At 42.3% G+C, this 14,504-nt stretch overlaps 1 protein-coding gene across 2 annotated transcripts in view; it reads right to left on the bottom strand.

Annotated features, from left to right (window-relative positions):
• Nucleotides 1–1,437, bottom strand: part of hspa12a (heat shock protein 12A) — a 52,240-nt gene extending 50,803 nt beyond the window's left edge. For both annotated transcript variants that reach the window (XM_078273138.1, XM_078273139.1), the window contains exon 1: nucleotides 1,026–1,437. In XM_078273138.1, coding sequence (XP_078129264.1) covers nucleotides 1,026–1,068 — 43 coding nt within the window. In that variant the 5' untranslated portion in view covers nucleotides 1,069–1,437. The remainder of the gene's footprint in view (nucleotides 1–1,025) is intronic.
• Nucleotides 1,438–14,504: the final 13,067 nt, after the last annotated feature.

Here is a 14,504-nt window from a genome sequence, read left to right as displayed (position 1 = left end):
GCTCACTGCTACCAGGGCGGTAGTGGATGTGAAATCATGGAGTAAGCAGTTTTTACAGTCTATGGGAGAAAACTATAATTTAAAAATATTGTTACCAAACTCTGCTTGGTGCATTGAGTGCCTGCCGAATCTTACGATATGAATATTTGCAATGGATCTTACATAAAGATTATGAATTACTATACGTGTGTGCTTTCAGGCAAAAAATGAGAGATATTCCAATGAAGATCGCCTAAAGAATGAAGAAAGTGATATCGGGGGCAAACCTATCTTCCATCTATCCATCGAGCAGACTAAACATGTTTGACTTGTAAAACCATGTATTACACTGGTTTTTAACGCACCTCGGTGCACTGTGTCCAGACCGGTCCAGACCCTGCATGGTCCCACACACAGCCCAGTCTGGACGGGGGGGGGTGAACACTGCGTTACCTGAGGACATGCTGCTGCAGACTATTTTGCTGCATTGAGTCACAACTCCGGTGGGACGGGTCATGTGACCAAACTCTGCACCGTTATGAAGAACCAAACTGATCTGCATCTGTTCTCCAGCAAACGGGGAACACCCTGAAACACCGAGCTCAACCTCGCAGTCGGAAAAACACACGGCAGAGTAATAACCGTAATATCGCCATGTTTTCCAGGAGAGTGCTGCCCTGTGCCGGCCAGTAGGCGGGCTCCTGTATGCTACACTGCGGCTGCCCTTGGGAAGCCAAGTCCGTGCTTCATCACTCATGGTGGGGAGGTGTCATAAAGACTTTTTGAATAACAACGTAATTCAACCATTTTCTGTGTTAACAACCTTCACCAACATCAGAAATCCCACCCGAGTGCATGTGAACGCGTCCCACAGACAAACGACCACACCGAAGCACAAACTGCATACTGTAACGTTAACGTTACGTGCGCGAGCGCAATTATTGCTATCTCGTATCAGGGATGACCATTGTTAGAAAACTACAAAACAAACAAAAAACAGTTTGGACCCTACATTAGCTTATTTGCTATTATCATTGCGTATTTACCTGTTATTATCTTCTCTGTCGCCGTTTCTTTTTCAGTCATCATTTCCCGCAGTTTGACCTCCTCCCGAGCCTTCTCACCAATACAGCTACACCAAGCAATTTTCCTGCTTTACTGTACCGGGGCGAAGGAGAGAAAACTTCAGCAAAACCAGCCTCCACGCTGCTAATTCGATGTACCCTTCGATTCCACTTCGTCTTTCCGCTTTTGGTCTATGTGAAAGGCCGTTTAAAAAAAAAAAAGCACATGGAGTAGATTTGGGTTCTGGGGGGGTTTGAAGTAGGGGGGGGGGGTCAGTGAGACTTCGCAGAGAGGATGTTGGACCCCAGACTGCCACTGCTGCACTCCGTCCGCCCCTCCCACCACATTCACGACTGTCCTGGCCAGGAATCCTGCTGCTGCTGCTGATCCCTGAGTCTGGTCTGCAGCAGCTCTGCTCAACACAGCCTAGATGCTGTGCCTCCACCAGCCACACATCAGACAAACTTTATCAATACATACAGTGGTGTAGTCGAATGTATTGTAGTGGGTTTACTGTGTACTGTATATATTGGCCAGAATCTGCCTTTTTGGGGGGGGGGGGGGGGGGGGTATATCATAGTGGGGGAGTCTGGTAAATAAGTGAAAGTTAATGAACTAAACCATGTTAGCTAAATGCAGGACAGGGACAGGTTTTCATATAGAGAACATGTAAAATATGGATATGGATTCAGCAGGAACCTACTGGGCCAAGGGTTTAAGTCTCATTTGGGTTTCCCAAGTGGGATATTTGTTTGGCCATTTTTTTAATTGGCATTGTATTTATTTATTTCTAGAATTCATCTTTTTAATAGCTTTTTTATTTATTTGTTTCTTTTTGTGGCTGGTAGGTATTTGATCAGCCAATTGAAAGAGAGGCTTGCTGTGGATTATATCTATTATATTGGGTAAGACCTCAAATGACTTTTTTTCAGTGCTCCCAGAACAGCTTTTACTTATGCAAGTCATATTCTAAGACCAATGACAGACCAAAGGGCTGTGATTGTCCAATGGAGGGAAGGGAGGGTTCACACCTGATGTCTGAGTGAAACAGAGAATCATCATATATTGTACAACCTACTTGAATGATGGCTGCAGCTGCCGACCTCCCTGATAGCTGCTGAATGTTTTCATTTAATTGAATTTATATTATTATACAGTAAAAGATTAAAAGTATACATTATATGTGTTACATTTAAACTGGCATGACTCAGTTCAAACTGGTTTTCAGCAGGTTCCTGTTCTGCTGTATGAAATAATAAAGGCCTACTTGAAAGCAATACAGAATGTCTGAGAGCCTTACTGCATCATATTATGTTTTTACATCTCAAATTGTCATCTATGTTACCCTTTACAAAAACTTAAATAAACAGTCACCAGAATGCAGGAAATTGAGTGTTTAATGGTCAACATTTTCTGGAGGAGGACCCCCAGACCCCCCACATCGTATGTCACCCCACAGATCTGTCAACAACACCCATGGCTTTGGGTTGCCAGGCCAGCTGGGATTATCAGGGGCGCGGGAAGTAGGGTTGCTGGAGGTGCTGCCACACCCCCTGTTGGTGCTGCAGCACCCCCCTGTTAGCAAACTAACATTTTGTATGTCATGTTTGGGGTGTGGGATGAAGAGAGGGATCATTTAAGTAACAAGAGGGCTTTTCACCGGGGTGGAACAGCTGATCTGTTCACCGAGGTGGAACAGCTGATCCACTTGTGCCTCTGTTTACCAGTGTCTACTGCTGGCTCCGAAAGGTCTTTCTCAGCTCTTCGCCGCCTGAAAACCTGGCTCCGTAGCACTATCACTCAGAGTAGATGCTCACATATTGCACTGCTTCACGTCCACAAAGACATTTTGGATGATCTGATATTCAGGGTCTCATGGCAGAGTTTATCAGCCCAACTCCAGAGCACAATTCTACGTTTGGTGTACCGAAATCATCAGACACGGTATTTAATCTCTGCGTCTTCTTCCTGCCGCCATGCAAGCCCAGACGGTAGCCTATATTTAGCTTAGTATGATTGTGATTTATGTATGCCTATTAAGAAACAAATAGTCTGTAACTTTCAGCCCAGTCTCATGGCAGTTCGTGAAATGGTGACGTTATTTAATCTATTGATTCGTGTACAGGGACACGTTTTTCTGGTTTTTATCGTGTTGGTGAGCACGAATTTTAAACTAATGTATATGAATGGGAAGCATATTACGTGATAACAGCACGATTATGATAGCGAGTAGTATTGAAAAGCCGAAAATCCGCGTAAGGAGGTTGGTTGGGATGGTGGATGGATCAAACAACACAGGACATTCACCCAGAAGACCGAGGGTCGCGTCCCGCATGTGGTAGTTCCTTTCCGCGTTCTTCTTCTCCTAACCACAACCTTTCCCCGTCTTTCTTTTCCTAACCACAACCGTCCCGTTGTTGTCAGCGTTATTGTCGCGGCGTGCGGCGTTTAATTTCCCCGTTGTTGTGTCCCCCAGAGACCACGGATCGTGTTGTCACCATCTCCCCCAGAGCAGGCTGCAGTCCAGTGTCATGGCAGTTCGTGACATAGTAATGTTCCAATTTAGCACGAAATAAAGTAGAAAATCATTTCCCTGTACACGAATCAATAGATCAAAATAACGTCACCATTTCACGAACTGCTGTTGTAACTTTTTAGAATTTGTCACATACTTGGCTGTTCGTTGTTCTGAGTTCGCTGTGCAGTACGCACCGTCAGCTCAGCTGTACTTCATGGAAGGGAGGGGAGAGACAGAGGTAGAGTGGTCTGCAACCCCCCCCCCCTGCCAGCACCCCCTGCCGAAAATGACTTACCGCGTGTCTGGTGATTAGGCCAAATGTTTGTGCCCTCTAACTAACATCTGCAAACTGGGCAGCTGAAATGAACACATACACTGGCTAATACTGTAACAAGCTGTGCAAACAAATCGCCGTTTTGCATAGCATTCAGTTTATTTAAATGAGCCGGGCTAAGACCCGAACCTCCTCAAGTCCTAGAAACGCCCCTGGCTGGCGGGGAGTTGCTTGATCTATCTTCCTTGTGAGTTTTCTAACGTCACTGTTATGGTTCATTAGTCTATATCCTGTGAAGGCTCCTATGCCTTAAAGGGGGCACTTTGGCAATTTCTTTACTGTTTTCTGGCTTTTTGCTCTCAGGTTTCTCTATAGAGCTCCCCCTACAGCTTTGGAATAGATATTTGGCAACGCTGTCGTAAAAACTTGTTGGTGTGTTTGGACTTTGGTTGTGTTACTTTTGCTTTCTTACATCACTACACCTTCACACATCCATACACTACACACATTACTGATAAACTGACAGCATGTTTAACTTTATTTATTTTAAATAATTTAATTTAATTGAGCAAACATGTTCCCACATTTTGTTATACCTTTGAGCCATGTCATAAAAATCCACGACGTTCCACTTCTGCTCCACATGTCCGTCCCCTTCCTCTGTCTCTGTGTTGGTGTTCTAACCTCTGGTGGATTTCTGAGGACTATGGTTAACTGCTCCTCAGATCTCTGCAGGGTAAATCCAGACAGCTAGCTAGACTATCTGTCCAATCTGAGTTTTCTGTTGCACGACTAAAACTACTTTTGAATGTACACATGTTCCACCAAAACAAGTTCCTTCCTGAGACTATTTAACAGAGGCACCGTGGCTCTGTCCAGAGCTTAGTGCTGCCCAAGATTATTGTCATTGTTTTAAAAAAATGCCAATAAACCAGAGCACGTTTGCACGAATGATTAGAGATGTTCCGATACCAGTATCGGAAAAGCCTCCAAAACTGACTAAAATGCTGGTATCGGCGAGTACTGCACCAATCCGATACCATGTCATTTATCCCCAAGCTCATCAAGCTCCGCCCAAGATGATTGTGATTGGTTTAAAGAAATGCCAATAAACCAGAGCACGTTTTTCTCCCATCCAGGAATGCTGTGTGGACTAGCCAGACCTTCCTTTGCAGCGCTGTGGAGGAAGGTCTGGCAAAGCCAGACTATGGTGGCATATGTCCCACCATATGATAATACCAAATTAGTCAAAGACACATTAGCCAGAGTTGCTCACAACCTTCAAAGTCACTCACAGATGCTCTTATGATCATCAATTGTGATTTTAACCACTGCACCCTCTTCCCTTCATTGCCTTTTTTTAGGCAGTCTGCTCCATGCCCAATGTGGAGTAACAGAACTATTCACTTGTTTATGCTAATGTAAAGGACAGTTACTCTTGCATTGCTCTTCCACCCCTTGGAAGCTCAAACAATAACCTGGTGCTGTTCACTACCAAATACACGCCCCTCTCCACTAAATCTGTGCGTGTGATATCTGAGGAGGCACGCCAGGAGCTAAGGGTTGTTTGGAATGCACGGACTGGTCTGTATTTTATGAAGAGAACAATAACAGTGGGGTTGATAAAGTGGCCATATTACTGAGTATGTAAACTTCTTAGTTGACATTATTATTCCATGTAAAACCATCAAAGGCCTTGTACAGACTGCCATCCCAAATCCGCTTTTTGGCATATCCAGATTGTATGAATGTGAAAATGAAATGCAAATCTTTGAAATGCGATTCTAATCTGATTTTGACGTGTCTTTTGGGTCACTCGTGTAACCCAGGGCTATGAATTGTGCCTATACTTATGCACGTAAAAAAATAAAAAAGCAGACGCTCTGTAGTCCAAACCAGCGTGAACCAAGGCAGTTTTTATTTACTTCCATGTTGTCAATGGCACTCCGAGCATTTCACTAAAGAGACAACTCAACAAAACACACAACGAGGACTTCGGGTTATGGCGGCACGGTGAGCAGACGCGTTTTCCTCGTGCTCAGTTGCTTTTCAATAAATCCTGCATAATATTCCAGAGAGTGGTCATATAAAGAGACAAAACTGTAAGCGTAAGAGTAAACTACTTCAAACATGCCAAAAAAAGCGGCTAAGGAGAAGAAAACGATGGAGAGCTGTGAGGATGCAGGCCAGGAGCTAGCTGAAGGGGAGCCATGCTCACCGGAGCAGGCACACGCTGCTGTTTCCGCAGACGCCGAACAAGTTATAAATATGGACAATCCTTCAACAAAGGACCTCATGCTTGCCACAACCTCATTCAAACAAGACTTTAACACAAAAATTGGCAGTGTACTAACGGAAATAACAATTGACCAAACGGACATTAAAGACTTTAGTGGGCATATCATGGAGGCCGAAATGCGGATATCGACGGCAGAAGACGAGATACAAACCCTGAAAGAAACTCGAAAAACTTGAGAGCAAGACATAAAACCTCACTAACAAAGTCGAAGACAGGGAGGGAGGAGTAGACGTAATAACCTGCGCGTACTGGGCATACCCGAGAAAGTAGAAGGCAATGACACCTGCTCCTTTATGGAAAAGTGGATAGCGGATATTCTGAAGATAACGCCACCGGTTTTGGAGAAAGCGTACCGGATAACAGCGAGCCAAAGCTCCACCACGTATCCGAGAACCATCATCATCATCAAGTGTTTAAACTACAAGGACAGAGAAAATATCTTGAAAGCTGCGTGGATACAGAAAGAGGTGATGTACCAAAACAACAAAATAAGATTTCTTCCTGACCTGCCAATGGAGGTGTATAAGCAACAGAGGAGCTACGACGGCGCGAGGAAGCGGCTGCAGGAACTCGGTCTGGACAAACAGCAGGTAATATACACCGCACGGCTCCTGTTGACCAACGATGAACACACTGTCGTCTTCAACACACCAGCGGACGTGAACAAGTACATCAAGAAACTGGAGCCAATAACTGAGGATGTCTTGATGAGAACTCTTCTTGAACTTATAATCTCTTTAGATGTGGCCGCTGGAAACTAAGAGGTATGTAGGGCCTAATTCTGCTGGAAACTTGACATCGTACTACTTACAGACTTGGTTCTCTTAAAATACTAGTATAAAATATTAATAAGCCCTGTTTAAAGATATATTTTATTTTGTTTTTTCTTCTAGTTTCTTTTTAAAGTGCAATTAGGTGCTTCTTAAGTGAGTGCTGATAGTGAGAATATGTGTATGTAGCGTGGTGCCCATTTTATTTTCAGTGGATAGATAAACTAGACTATCTGGATTAGGTTTTGTACATAGACAAGCAATTGAGCTGAGTTTTGGTTTACAGGAGAATAGTTCCTCAGTATAGCGTGGACCTATTCCCGATAATGGAGGGAAGTTATTTAGGGGTTTGGGGGAGCCTGTATGTTCTAGTGAGTCAGGCCTGGGTTGTGGGTGGGTCGCTCTCTTTCTTTTCTTTTCGGGTTTTATTCCAAACAGTACCCTATATAGGTTCTTATTGCTATTCTTGCACTAAGGTAATTTACCTCTCTTTTTGTTAACCATGACATTATAACAAATGACAGACGTTTTGATTGAATGTGTATCTTGGAATTGTAGAGGTCTACGTAAACTTACTAAAATAAAACAAGGAATATGTAGAACAAAACAGCTAAGAGCCAAAATTGTGTTTCTACAGGAAACACACATGCTAGATCAGGAGATAATCAAAATTAAGCGTAGATGGCCAGGTCAGGTACTGTCTGCAGCTTACTATTCTAACTTCAGAGGAGTTATAACTATGATACATAGGTCTATTCCTTTGCGCATTGATAAAATAACTAAAGACCCCAAAGGTAGATTTTTGATACAGGGATATATCCTATCGACTCGGATTAATCTGGTAAATGTATATGGACCTAACGATGATAACGCAGATTTTTATAATGATTTATTTTTGAGAATCTCCACAATGCCCGGAAAACACATTGTGGCAGGTGATTTCAATTGTGTTTTGCAGCCCAGTAAGGATCGGTCATCTGGTATCGATAACACTCATGTAAGGTCTAGGAAAGTTTTACAACATTTTATAAAAGAACTCAACCTGGTGGATATATGGAGGGCTCAAAACCCAATAAAAAGGGAATATTCATGCTGGTTGAGTACTTCTAAAGGATACTCAAGAATAGACTACTTTCTGATATTAGCTGAACTAATTTCATGTATCAGAAATTGTCAATACAGTAGTATTCTTATATCAGATCATTCTCTTGTATCTTTGACATATGTTGAACCAAAGTTTATTCATAATCGTGCTAAATGGAGATTTCAAATGCACTGGATGCAAGACAAAAAATTTCTTGAGTTCTTAGGGGAACAAATTGATTACTATTATGGAGATAACACCACCCAAACATCAGCTATAATCAGATGGGAAGCCTTCAAGGCCTTTATACGAGGACAAATTATAAGCTATACGAGTAGGAAGATGAAAGAGAAACAGGAGAAAATTAAAACACTTGAAACAAAAATTTGTTTACTTGAGGAAAAAAGTTTACAATCAGGCCAAAATACTGACAATGTTTCAAAAGAATTACTATTGGTAAGAACCCAGTATAATGAAATATCACATGAAAAAGCAGCGGCCAATTTATTAAGATTGAAGCAGCAATTTTACAATCAGGGAGAAAAACCAGGCAGACTTTTTGCTTGGCGTATAAAACAACAAGAATCGGAAAGAGCAATTACTAATATTGAGGATGAAAATGGAAATATGATTGTAGATCCGATGGAAATGAATAAAGCGTTTAGAAATTTCTAAGAAAAGCTATATTGTTCTGAATATAAGGCCACGACTGATACCCACTGCAGCTGAAATCATGAAGGCTATAAATACACTAAAAGGTGGTAAAACAGCAGGACCCGATGGCCTGCCCATTGACCTATATAAATATTTCGGTGATAAATTGGTTAGGCCACTCCATGATATGTATATAGAATGTTATAATAGTGAATGTCTTCCCACTTCTATGAGAGAGGCTTTGATCATTCTTTTACCAAAACCAGGAAAACCGAACACAAAGTGTGGTAATATGCGACCTATAAGCCTAATAAACACCGATACCAAAATAATATGTAAAATCTTGGCAAAAAGGTTAGAGACTGTGCTTCCGGGCATCGTGGGTGATTATCAAAATGGGTTCATTAAGAACAGACAGGGATTTCATAACGTAAGACGTGTTTTAAATATTTTGCATAGCCAAAAAGAGGAAAAGGATACTGCTCTCCTTTCGCTCGACGCGGAAAAGGCTTTCGATAGAATCGAATGGACTTATCTCTTTGACGTTATCGTAAAATTCGGATTTGGAAGCTCCTTTCTACATTGGATGAAATTATTACATTCCAATCCAATGGCTGAAGTTTTAACCAATGAGGTGATTTCTGAGCCATTTAATATTACAAGAGGTTGCCCTCAAGGCTCACCATTGTCCCCACTATTATTCATCTTGGCTATCGAACCGCGAGCAATAGCCGTAAGATCTAGCAATCACATACAAGGGATTACAATGGGTGTCAAGGAACATAAAGTAGCTTTATTCGCTGACGATATAGTGCTATTCATAAAACAATTAAACGCCTCTCTACCAGCACTTTTGGATCTGATCAATCGATTCGGAAATATATCTGGATATAAAGTGAACACATCAAAGTCATCGTTAATATTGCTTAATAAAGATAGCTGTCCAAATACATCACATCTATTCACCTTGAAAATATCACCCAGCTTTACATATTTGGGTATCAAAATTGTTCCCCAATTAGAAAATATAATGTCTGCAAATTATAATGCTATAATGGAATCAACATCTAAAGATCTAGAGCGATAGTTATCTTTACCAATTTCATTGATAGGAAGGATAAATATATTGAAGATGAATATTTTGCCTAAATTCATGTATTTATTTCAAAATATCCCCTTGGCGCCACCAGCTGGAGTATTCTCAAAGATTAACTCATTATTCAGGAAATTTATTTGGAACAAGAAATGCCCTCGAGTTCGTCTTTCTCTTCTTTATCTTCCATTTGACACTGGAGGGTTAAAATGTCCCAACCTGTACTGGTATTATTTAGCTGCACAATTAAGAATAATAATGTTTTGTTTTTCCTCTGGAAACAAACCATCCTGGGTGGATATGGAGTCATGTGGTTTTGAGTTACCATTAAACTTGTATTTATACTCAGATAAGTTTAAGCATTTGAAAACAGTCACCACGCACCCCATTGTTTGTAATATGATTAGAGTATGGTATGAAGTTAGAGAGTATATGAAAATAACTGACTCTTTATCCCAGTTTAGCCCCATTTGGGGCAACACATCATTCAAACCAGGCACGAAGGACTCCGGAGTCCGGCTGTGGGCTGAAAAAGGATTAAGCAAAATTAGTGATCTTTTTGAGGAGGGAACATTGATGTCGTTTGAGCAGATATCTACTACTACTGCCAGAACTTTCTTCTTTGGAGGAATTCATTACCAAGAACTGCAATAATAAAGGATTAATATCAGTTTTTTACAATTGGCTTGCATCAGGGTCTACTGAATCAACAACCTCGAAACTTGAATTTTGGAAGGTGGGATTGAGTGAGGATATATCCGAGGATGAATGGAGACAAGTCTGTAAAAACTCTCAGAACCAGTTAGGTAACGTTAGCTTAAGACTACTCCAATATAACTGGTTGATAACTCCTGTCAAACTAAATAGGTTTAATAAAAATATCCCTGATACATGCTTTAAATGCAGAGAGCTCAAGGATGGCTGGATGGTCTGATCCACCAGTTATTGGAGCTTGGATTAACGCCATGGCACAGTGTATGGCCCTGGAAAAAATAACATATTTTATTAAAAACAAATTGGATGTATATGAAGAAATATGGAAGCCATTTAATTACTACATTAACAACATTGGTCATTTCTTACAGGAGGTGTAACTATGTATTAGTGTTTGTTTTTTCTTTGTTTTAAAAAAAAAAAATTATAGAGTGTCTTGCTGGAAAATGTAACTTTTATGTGTAAAGTACAGTAATGTATATTTGGTTTTTGGGTACCTTGCAATATCTATTTTGTATTTAGATTGATTCTCCTCTGAGACTTCTGAGTATTTCTATATGGGAGAGGAGAGTGATGTGTTCTCTTGTTGGGGTGGGAAATGACTGATGAAATGGAAAAGTGTTTTTTCTGTTACCTGTCTTATATAATCAAAACAATAAACACATTGTTCAAAAAAAACAAAAAAAAACACACGAGGATGTAAAATCCAAAGTGACAGAAGTGCTGAGCAGAATGTATACTGCTACAGTACTAGCAGACCAATGTGGAGGGTTCTGCACCACGACTTGACAGCGTGATTGTTTGGAGGGTGAAATGATGGTCTATTTCTCATGCTTCCGCGTTAAAAAGCCAGCGTAGCTACTCTGACGTCTTTGGTGTTACCACAGCAACCCAAGCAGATAGGTTGCTGATGTCTGGACACACAAATCTGATCTGATCACATGCAAATAACAGTGGAGACAGTCTGTCTTAAAGTTGTATACAGTTAATTGTCTACAAAGTACCTATCTATCAAAAAGTGAGTTAAAACATTATGATACATATGACCAACTGATGAAAGTGCTTGCATTTGCTGCTTTGTCAAGTAATCCAATCTGAGTGTCTGGGGGCGACTTTCCTGTCCTAAATTCAAATGGAGCGCACAGTTAGTGACGCTTTTTACGTCATTCAGCAGGGGTTGGTCTCCCCATCTGCCCCATGGTCTGCCTAGGTAGAGCTTCTCACTGTTGAATATGCTGCGTTCCATTGTACTAATTGGGAACTTCCGACAAGGAAAGATGTAAAGAAAGGGTACGTTACTCATCCGGGCACCTATATTTCATTACTGCTGACTCACAATGGTGCAGAGAAGAGAGACAGAGAAAAAGGACAGTTCAATTTCCAGTCCAAAGAAAAATAAACAACAAACTGAACTCCGGTCTGTCCTCCCTGTAATGAACCACCTCTCTCCACTGTGTTGCTTTTCGAGACTAACATTCAGGAAATGATAGCCTGTTCTGGATGCCACCCGTAAAGCCTAAGGGCAGCTGGGATCTCATCTCTGCACGCATCAGCAGTCAGCGCGCCGTCAGCGGGTTCGGCAGCCCCCCTACCCCGCAGAGAGCTCCGGGGATAGGCCTGCCACCGTCACTTGCCATCCCGGATCTGCTCACCTAACATTACTCCCACCTCGGCCAGGCTCGTACCACTACCTTCGGGAGAAGGCAGCACCACCAACAACCCCCTTATAAAGGGCGTACATTTTGTATGGCCTCTGAGTTTTTCTTCCCTGCACATTCTAATGCTCAGGTTGGTTTAGATGTTAACCAGCTAGAACCAGATAGCTTCCAGCTCTATCATCTCCACGGCTGCGCGTGTTCCCACACAGCTCTCGTCTTCATGGCTGTATTAGCTCTTAGCTCATCTTAGACTAAACTACTATCAGTGTGAGTGGGAGTATGTGAAGGCATCATTCTGCATCGCACTGGTGAAAGCTTCCAATCTACTCACGTCGACACTGTTCATTTTCGAAAGGGAGACGAGGTCCCAGAGGCCCGCCTGCAATTACATTTTGATGCCAAAGCTGCCGCTAGAAATCAACCTAACTCAAATCTTACAGACTACAACTTTAAAGATCCGATTTAAGGAAACAAATCAGATTTGCATGCAGTCTGAACGTAGCCATACTGTTTTTATAATAATACAGGGTGTAAGAATCTGTGTCAAGTGGGTCCTATGTCTTGATGAGGCCCACTGTAGTCAGGAAAAAGTTTTTGAGGTGTGAGGTTTTGGTCCTGATGGACCTCAGCCTTTTGCCAAAGGAGAGTGTGAGAGGAATCAGCTAAAATCTGCCCTGCCCACCTCAAGGTTCTGGAGGCGTACAGGTCCTGGTGAGACGGCAGATTACAGCCAATCACCTTCTCAGCAGAGCAGATGATACGCTGCAGTCTGCCCTTGTCCTTAGCAGAGGCAGCAGCGTACCAGATGGTGATGGAGCAGGTGAGGAAGGACTCAATGATGGCAGTGGTGAAGTGCACCATCATAGTCTTTGAACTTCTTCAGCTGACGCAGGAAGTACATCCTCTGATTGGCTTTTTTGTTGAGGGCGCTGATGTTCAGCTCCCACTTGAGGTCCTGGAAGATGATGCAGCCCAAAGGACTCCACAATGTTGACTGTAGAGTCGCCCAGGTTGATGGGAGCGGGTGGGGCTGTGTCCTTCCTAAAGTCCACAACCATCTCCACTGTCTTCAGAGCGTTTAGCTCCAAGTTGTTCTGACTGCAGCAGGTCACCATGTGGTCAATCTCCCACCTGTAGGCGCACTCATCCCCACCAGAGTCCAATGAGGGTGGTGTCATCTGCGGACTTCAGGAGTTTGATGGACTGGTGATCGGAGGTGCAGCTTTTGGTGTACAGGGAGAAAAGCCTGCAGTCCACAAATAGGATCCTGGCGTAGGTTCCTGAGGAGTCTAAGTGCTGGACGATTAAATGAAGAGCCATGTTAACTGCGTCGTCTAAAGACATGTTGGCTCTGTAGCAAATAGCAGGGGACCCAGGAGTGGGTCGGTGAGAGTTTTGAGGTTAGACAAAACTAGGCGCTCAAAAGACTTCATAACCACAGAGGTCAGAGCGACGGGTCTGTAGTAGTACAATTGATAAGCCCCCAGTTAAGAAGGCTTAATGCAAATACAGTCCCCGGCCGGATGGGGTCCTTCCAAGTGCTCTTAAAGTGTGTGCAGATCAGCTATGCAAGCTGCTTGACTATATATTCTCTTTGTCTTTGTCCCAATACAAGATTCCAGCTATGTGGAAGACATCAGGGGCATGTCAAGACCTTAGGCCTATTGCTCTCACTTCACATATTATGAAATGTTTTGAAAGGTTTGTCGTGGTGAATCTGAGTAGGCTGGTCTGTGCCTTCCAGGACCCGCTTCAATTTGCATACAGGAAAGGGGTAAAAGTGGATGATGCCCTCCTTTTTCTGTTACATAGAATCTACAGCCATGTTGAGTTAACCGGTGCATCTGTCAGAATAATGTTGTTTAGATTGTCTAGCACTTTTCATACAATACAGCCACATATTTTAGCCAACAAACTCCTTGATCTTAAACTAAATAGTTCCACAGTTGTATGGGTCTTGGATTAGGCCTAGCTCACATGTAGACCTCAGTATGTGGCGGTACAGTTTTATCTTCATTTCAGGCATAGCAATGCATCATGCCACTTACACAATTCTCTGACGACTCTGCCCTAGTTGGCTACATTTCTAACGGCGACAACTCAGATAACCAGGAGGAAGTGGGCAGATTTTTCAGATGGTGTAAGGAAGCCCAGCTGATTCTTAATGTAGATAAGACTAAGGAGCTTATTGTGGATTTTAGAAAGAAAAAGGCAGAGGTTACACCCGTACCGATTAAAGGAAGTGGTTGAGGTGGTTCTCTCTAGAGCTGCCAATCTTCCTGTATAAAACCATTCCAATTTCATTTGTTTGTTGTTGTTTTTAATATTTAAATAATATTTGAATATGTAATGCTCAAATGCAGCCTGTTATTAATATGTACTACACCACTCAGGCT

Source organism: Sander vitreus, chromosome 17 (genome assembly GCF_031162955.1).
Source record: "Sander vitreus isolate 19-12246 chromosome 17, sanVit1, whole genome shotgun sequence".
Lineage (NCBI taxonomy): Eukaryota > Metazoa > Chordata > Actinopteri > Perciformes > Percidae > Sander > Sander vitreus.
Note: the sequence above shows the minus strand (reverse complement) of the source record. Positions and strands in the feature narration are given on the sequence as shown.